The sequence below is a fragment of the Gobius niger genome (genome assembly GCF_951799975.1).
Source record: "Gobius niger genome assembly, chromosome: 7".
Taxonomy (NCBI): domain Eukaryota; kingdom Metazoa; phylum Chordata; class Actinopteri; order Gobiiformes; family Gobiidae; genus Gobius; species Gobius niger.
In genome coordinates, this window is record NC_136858.1 from 16,136,859 (window position 1) to 16,144,368 (window position 7,510).

A 7,510-nucleotide genomic window follows, 5' to 3' on the forward strand; every position below is an offset into this window, starting at 1 on the left:
GACAGCTCGTTTTGAGAGGCCTGCCTGTATGAAAATTCCCACTTCAATTTGTGGAAGCCAGAGGGCATAAACTCTTAGCCGTGGCCCCAACTCATTTCTAGCTTCCAGTGTCGCTCCCGCACCCCCTGATTCAATGCAAATATCAGGTGTTATTTATCTTAAAGTCTTAGTGAATTTCCAATTCACTACCACTGCAACAACGCTTACTCCACAACCAATGTAACAAATGTAAAAGAAAGCAAGAAAAAAGTCCCATTCTTCAATCGCTTGTAATGAAAATGCCCTTTTTTTTCAATCTTCTCCTTTGGGTTTAATTGCTTTTGCTAAGTAAAAACGTGTCGCCGTGCTGGTAGGAAAAAATCAAAAACACTAACCATACTCCGCTACATCACTTCTAACAAGTCTATTAAAACAAAAGATCATTGAATATGTGATCAAATAAAGAAGAGTTTGGCAAAGCGTGCTGCAGTGACAAATGTTTCCGAACCAGCTTTACTGCACCAGGTTGACAGATTGTCCCAGACAAAATGTGGAATTAATTAACGTTAAAAAATAAAATAAAATTAGACTGCTTTAGAATTCTGGCAATCATCTTGAGTTGTCCCGGAGAGTGATTGGTGCAGTCTTTGTGATTAGCCAGAGGAGGGGCTGGGGGCGGGAGGCAGGGGAAGGAGGGTAGGGTAGAGAGGAAAGGGGAGACATTAGAATAAAGGGAAGTGTTATTGGAGGTTATTTGGGGTTGTGGGACGGATTCTCGCACTTTCCGTCTCCCGCTCCAGTCACTTCTGATTGGTGTGAGCCGCAGCTGGAGATGAGGCGCCTGCCGCTGTCACCGCTGACCCACGAAGGCAGCGCTCCTGTTATAGGACGCGCTCGCTCTGATGGGGAAAGAAAAGATGGCAGCTATCTGTGGTCAAGTCATTTTGGGGTTTAAAAGATCGCGTTTGTTGCATAGATTGTCATTAGTTTAAAAATGTTTTACTTACTTGGGATGGATACGGTCAGCTGTTGAATAGAACGAATGTGCAGCATCTTTTAAAGAAACAAGGCAGGAAAATCCTGTCTGGAAATATTTTGTAAACACTTTTTTCCTGAGGTTTCTGATTTCTAAATGGCTCGTTGTTATGTTCCAAATTATTATGCAAATTGTATTTCAGTGTCAAAAAGGTAAAAAAAAAAAGTTTTTCAATTAAACTCATGGATGGTATTGTATTATAGCCCCATGTTCTAATGTTGATAATCTGTTGGACTCTTACACATCAAGGGTCTTAAATGTTTTGGATACTATTGCTCCTGTCAAGGTTAAAATGGTTAACAATAGGCAAAAGGCACCTTGGAGAAGTGAAGTTTCGGTCAGGGCACAGAAAAGGGAGTGCCGAAAAGCCGAACGGAAATGGCGCAAGTCAAAGCTCCAGGTTCATTTTGAGGTTTACAAAGAAGTACTTTGTGTGTTCAACCAGATTTTGCGTGGAGCAAGGGAGAAGTACTTCTCTACAATCATCTCAAACTGCAGAAACAATTCTCGTGTTCTGTTTTCCACAGTAAACAGATTAACTAACCCTCCAGTTTCACTGCCCCTAGAACTAATCTCGACATCTAAGTGTAATGAGTTTGCAATATTTTTCTATGACAAAGTCCAAAGCATTAAAAATGCCATAAATTCCACAACACAAAAAGAAACTCTGCCACCAGATAAACACCTTGAGCTGACACATTTCACACCTGTTACTGACAAAACAATCGAAGAGGTTATCTCTGGTCTGAGTTCATGTACATGCTGCCTTGATGAATTACCCACTAGATTTCTGAAGTCTGTGCTGACCAGCTTGTTACCACAACTTGCTCAGTTAGTTAACATCTCACTCCAGACTGGAGCATTTCCAAAGGCCTTGAAAACAGCAGTCATTAAGCCTCTTCTAAAAAAGAGCAGCCTTGATGCCAAGGTAATGAACAACTACCGGCCCATATCAAACCTGCCATTCTTAGGAAAAGTCCTAGAGAAAGTAGTATATCAGCAGCTCACTTACTTTCTCCTGTCTAACAATGTGTTTGATACTTTCCAGTCAGGCTTTAGGCCCCACCACAGCACTGAGACAGCTCTGATCAAGGTGACAAATGATATCCGCATGAACACCAACGCAGGTAAGGTCTCAGTTTTAGTTCTGCTGGACCTGAGCGCTGCCTTTGACACAGTGGACCACGGGATCTTACTTCACAGGCTAGAAAACTGGGTGGGAATCTCTGGTACTGCTCTAAACTGGTTTAAGTCCTATCTCGAGGACAGGACGTACTTTGTTGAAATTGGCAACTGTGTCTCAGACAAAATTGCCATGACCTGTGGAGTCCCCCAGGGGTCAATCTTGGGACCGCTCTTATTCAACTTGTACATGCTTCCATTGGGTCAGCTAATAAACAGCAACAATGTGTCGTACCACAACTATGCAGATGACACTCAAATCTACGTGTCACTGACGGCTGGTGAACATGGGCCTGTAGATACACTCTGTCACTGCATCCAACAGATCAGTTTGTGGATGCAAAACAACTTTCTCCAACTAAACTCAGACAAAACTGAGATCATTGTTTTTGGCCCACAGGCACAAAGACAAAGTGTTGTCAGTCACCTTGAGTCTCTCTCTCTAAAACCAAAAATCAGGTTAGAAATCTAGGAGTGATCATGGACTCAGACCTGAACTTAAACAGCCACATCAAAGCAATAACATCAGCAGCTTTTTACCATCTGAAAAACATTGCTAAGATCAGAGGAATAGTGTCAAAACCAGACTTGGAGAGACTTATCCATGCATTTGTCTCCAGCAGGTTAGACTACTGTAACGGCCTACTCACTGGCCTCTCTAAACGAGCTATCAGACAACTACAGTACATCCAGAACGCTGCTGCTCGAGTCCTGACAAGAACCAGGAAATATGACCATATTAGTCCAGTGCTCCGGTCTCTGCACTGGCTTCCTGTCACTCAGAGAATAGACTTTAAAACAGCTCTGCTCGTGTACAAGTCTTTTCATGGTTTAGCTCCAAAGTACATCTCTGACATGTTAGAGCCGTATGAACCATCTCGGGCCCTGAGAACTTCAGGGAGGGGCCTCCTGGTGGTTCCCAGAGTCAATAATAAACACGGTGAGGCTGCGTTTCAGTTTCATGCAGCTAAAATCTGGAACAGTCTTCACGAGGATGTGAGACAGGCCTCAACTCTGACAATGTTCAAATCCAGGCTGAAAACAGTTCTTTTTACCCGAGCATATGACTGAAAGTATTTATCTGCACTCTAGCCTTTTACTGTAATTGATTAATTTTATGTTGATGTTTTTATTGATTCTATTTGTTTTCAACTGTGAAGCACTTTGAATTGCCTTGTGTATGAATTGTGCTCTACAAATAAACTTGCCTTGCCTTGCCTATTGTGTCTCAGGGCTCTTTGAATTACTGACATCAATCACAGACGCCTGTGATGATTAGTTGTCAGGTTAAGCCCAGTTAAGAGAAAAACTACTGAAAAAGGGTGTTCCACTTTATTATGCAGATCATCATTTTCAAGCAATATGGGAAAGAAAAAGGATCTCTCTGCTGATGAAAAGCGTGAAATAGTTGAATGCCTTGGTCTAGGAATGAAAACGTTATTTCATGAAAGATGAAGCGTAATCATCATACTGATAAGAGATTTGTGGCTGATTCAGAGCACACATGGGTTTGTGCAGATAAAGGCACAATGAGGACAGTTTCAGCTAGACAAATAGATCAGATTAAGAGAACAGCTGCTACAAAGCAGCAAACAGGTATTTGAAGCTACTGGTTCCTCTGGAGTCTCCCGAACATCAAGGTGTAGGACCCTCCAGAGGCTGCAGTTGTGCATAAACCTTCTATCCGGGCCTCCCCTAAACTGGTAATTGAAGCTTTTGAACAGAAACGGCTGCAATGGGCTCAGAAATACACAAAGACTCATTTTCAAACAGTCTTGTTCACTGATGAGTGCCGTGTAACCCTGGATGGTCAGATCAATGTAGTGGATAGTTGGTGAATGGCCACCATGTCCCAACAAGGCTGTGACGTCAGTGAGGAGGGGGCGGAGTCATGTTTTGGGCCAGAATCATGGGGCGAGAACTGGTCGGCTCCTTTAGGCTTTAGGTGTGAAAATGACCGCGGTGTAGTGTGCTTGTCAGAATCTTTGGGTACATTATGTTCATGTTAAATGTTAATACCTCTTAACTATAGGGCTGGGTCCCTATAACGAGACCAGTATGGTATTGAAAAAAAAAGGTTTAGGTACTGCTGTACGTCCAGGGGCAGCATTAAGGAAGTGACTTGGTCGTTTCAGCTCAAATAAATGATTCCCCCCCATTTTTGCCCAATTTCTTTTTTCCCTATTTATTTTTCTTCCCCACAATTCACTATTTTTTGCTCATTTGTTATTACTAATCTTTTTCCTATTTCCCCCCCAATTTCCCCAAATTTAATTCCCAATTTTCACTTATTTTTGCCACAATTTGCTCAATTTTTCCACAAATTTATTAACACTGGAGATGAACCCGATATTGTAAATGTGCAGATCTCCCACACATTATTGTTCTGTTTTTTGGTCCTAGATGACAAATATTTTAGTATTGTTATCGGAAAAAGTATCGTTCAGGTATCGTAAACCAAGTATCATTTAAGTAATAAAAACAATCAAATTAGTGACGAAAATGAGACAAAACGAGGATGAAAGAGAGCGTAAAAAACGTGAGAGGAAAAAAAAAAACGATGATAGAGTGACAGAAACGCCACAAAATAGCAACAGAAAATTGACACAAAAAAAGATGAAAACGCAACAAAAAGTGTGAATAGGCTGTGACCTTATAGATTTGAGCAAAGCTGAACTGGAGAAAATGCAGTTGGTGAAGGCGGGGGGTTAATAGGTTAAATAAATAATGAATGTCTGATGTTTTGGGTCAAAGAAGAGCCTGTTTATATTCAGCGTCGTGTTTCTCTCTCCTCACAAAGACAGCCTCTTTCACTCCTCTCTCAAACCATCTCTTAGTCTAGGTCTGACAACTGACTGATCGCTGAATGCGACACACTAAAACGAGATGGATTGAGCCTGAAAGCGTTTTCCGATAATCTGGTTTGTGGCTAATTACAAACAACAAACCGAGAGCTCGACCTCCCTGTTCAGTTTCAGAGAAAACTCCCTTCTTCTCAGCTTTGAGCAACAGAGGCAAGAAAAGTGTGTTTTAACATCAACATAAATAAATGTGTTTTGAAAAATCTGGACCACTTTTGAGGCCAGTGCGAAACCTAAAATGTTCGCTCTGAATGATGGATGAAACGAACCAATTTTACATCTCTCCCCACGTGTCACCCCACCAGCACATGTTCAATTTAGGCTGCTATTTTTGCACAAGAAGTCATTTCAGCATAATTGTTTCATGATTCATTCCTGTTTGCCTAACTCAGGGATGTTTACTTGCTCTCTATAAATTGCGTTTACTTGTCACTCTCCAAACTGCTTTCCCGCTGACTCTGTTTGATGTTTTGTTTTTCCATATTTGGTTTGTGCAGGAACTCTGGGCCGGAACATGGATCGAATTGTAACCAGGGAGTTCCCCAACTGTACCAATGTGTAAGGCACTCACTGTACACACTTGAAAGTACAGGCTGTTGTGTTTTGACTTGTGATAAAACATTGTCGACATTGTTATTTACAATATTGTTATTTAAATGACTTATCGGTTTCCACGCTGCTCAACTGTATATGTTTTATATTACTTTGTAGTAGTAGTAGTATCTACTTTGTAATAGTATGACAAGAGTCAGGTCTTGTGGCCACTATTTTGAGGACAATGAATGTCACAGGAGCTCAGAAGATACTTAAAATGGCTGGGACTAAAGTATGTTTTAGAGAAAAAAAAAAAAGTAAAACTATATTTTATTCACTATATAATGTAAAAAGGTGTTTCAAGAGCAGCAACACATTTCAAAGATTTTGGCAGAGAGACCAAATTAAATAATAATTAAATACTAATAATTCTCCAGAGCCCTAGAGTAGACCATTATTAATTCACGACCCACACTCGACGCAGATAAACCAAAGCTGCCCTAAGCCTGAATGATAGAAACATAGCTGCCAATCTGTGCAAACGGCCTCCCCAACCATCGCTGTAAAACAATATGCATTGGTAGGAGCTTTGTTTTACCCACCATCTTTAAGATGACCACTATACTGAGTCACTGAGATGATCAGTTATCAATATTTCATCTTCAATCAATCATCAATATTTCATTCTTCGATAACTCATCAAATATGTCAGATCAGATACTGGTTTATTTAAATATTTGACAGCAAGAAAAAGGTTTTTTTAAAGCGGTACTAAGTAACCTGTTTACCTTAATAAATCTTTTCGTGTTAATGGGATGATTTAGGGGTCTTTCATCTCCCCCTGGTGTTTGGGGCCAGAAAACCACAATTGTAGCTTTCCCTGCACCGGGTCAGAGTCACCAATACACACTAATGGAATCATGAAGAAGAAACTAACAGGCTAACGGGCAAATCTAACTGCGGGCTTGCGCCACTTTAACAATATTTACAGCCAAGTTTGAGTGAAAAAAATGATCTTCATTGAGTAATTGGATGTACAATATCCCTCTCTCCCTTTGTCTTTTCTATCAGCGTAGTATTTACCCTCACGGACAATTAATGAGTTAAAAAAACGCAACATGCTTCTACACCTGCAGTGGCGTTTATGGCCTCTAGGGGCATGAGTTACTTGTACTGCTTTAAGTTTGTTGGTATCAAAATGCCTTCCTAACATGTATAAGCATTTCTAAGCTAACAACTAACAATACAACTTCCAGTTGCAGTTCCAGTTTTGGAATATAATAGATTTTTGCAAGCTGTTTCTTTTTAATCAGACAGTTTGGTTTAGTGAGAGGGCAATGAACATTGAGCAATCAACCGTCAAAGCACTGTAGAAAGCAAGTATAACTTTAATTGCTACTGTCAGTGAAAGGTTTTACAATTTACTTTGGGGCAATGGTTCAACTTGAAACACAGACTAGCAATAAATAAATAAATAAATAACACCACTACAAGGGCATGCAAATAGAAATAAAAAAAATAGCACCGACAAAACAAAGCAATGTGTGCTGGGTTAGGTAACATGTAACTAAGTGTTCATGAGTTTGATGGTAGCGAGAAAACAGCTGGGCTTGTGGTATTAGGTTCTGGTCCAGGTGGACCGTAGCCTCCTGCCTGAGGGGAGAGAAGGGTCAGCTGTGATCCGACCTGCACACCCCCGGGTCCTGGAGACGTACAGGTCTAGTTGAGACGGGAGCCTAGCAGCCGATCACCTTCTCAGCAGCACACACAATACGCTGCAGTCTGTGCCTGTCCCTGGCAGGGGCCCGAGCTACCGGCTGGTGATGGAGGAGGTGAGGATGGACTCGATGATGGCCGTGTGGAACTGCACCAGTATCATGGTTGGCTGTTCAAGTTTCCACAACACAACCTCTTGGCC

At 41.3% G+C, this 7,510-nt stretch overlaps 1 protein-coding gene across 1 annotated transcript in view; it reads left to right on the plus strand.

Annotated features, from left to right (window-relative positions):
• The window catches only part of LOC306965779 (VPS10 domain-containing receptor SorCS3-like), a 96,669-nt gene extending 90,745 nt beyond the window's left edge, over positions 1 to 5,924 (plus strand). The window contains exon 27 of the mRNA XM_079560330.1: positions 5,556 to 5,924. Within this exon, the coding sequence (XP_079416456.1) occupies positions 5,556 to 5,620 (65 nt within the window). The 3' untranslated portion in view covers positions 5,621 to 5,924. The remainder of the gene's footprint in view (positions 1 to 5,555) is intronic.
• The last annotated feature ends 1,586 nt before the right edge of the window (positions 5,925 to 7,510 follow it).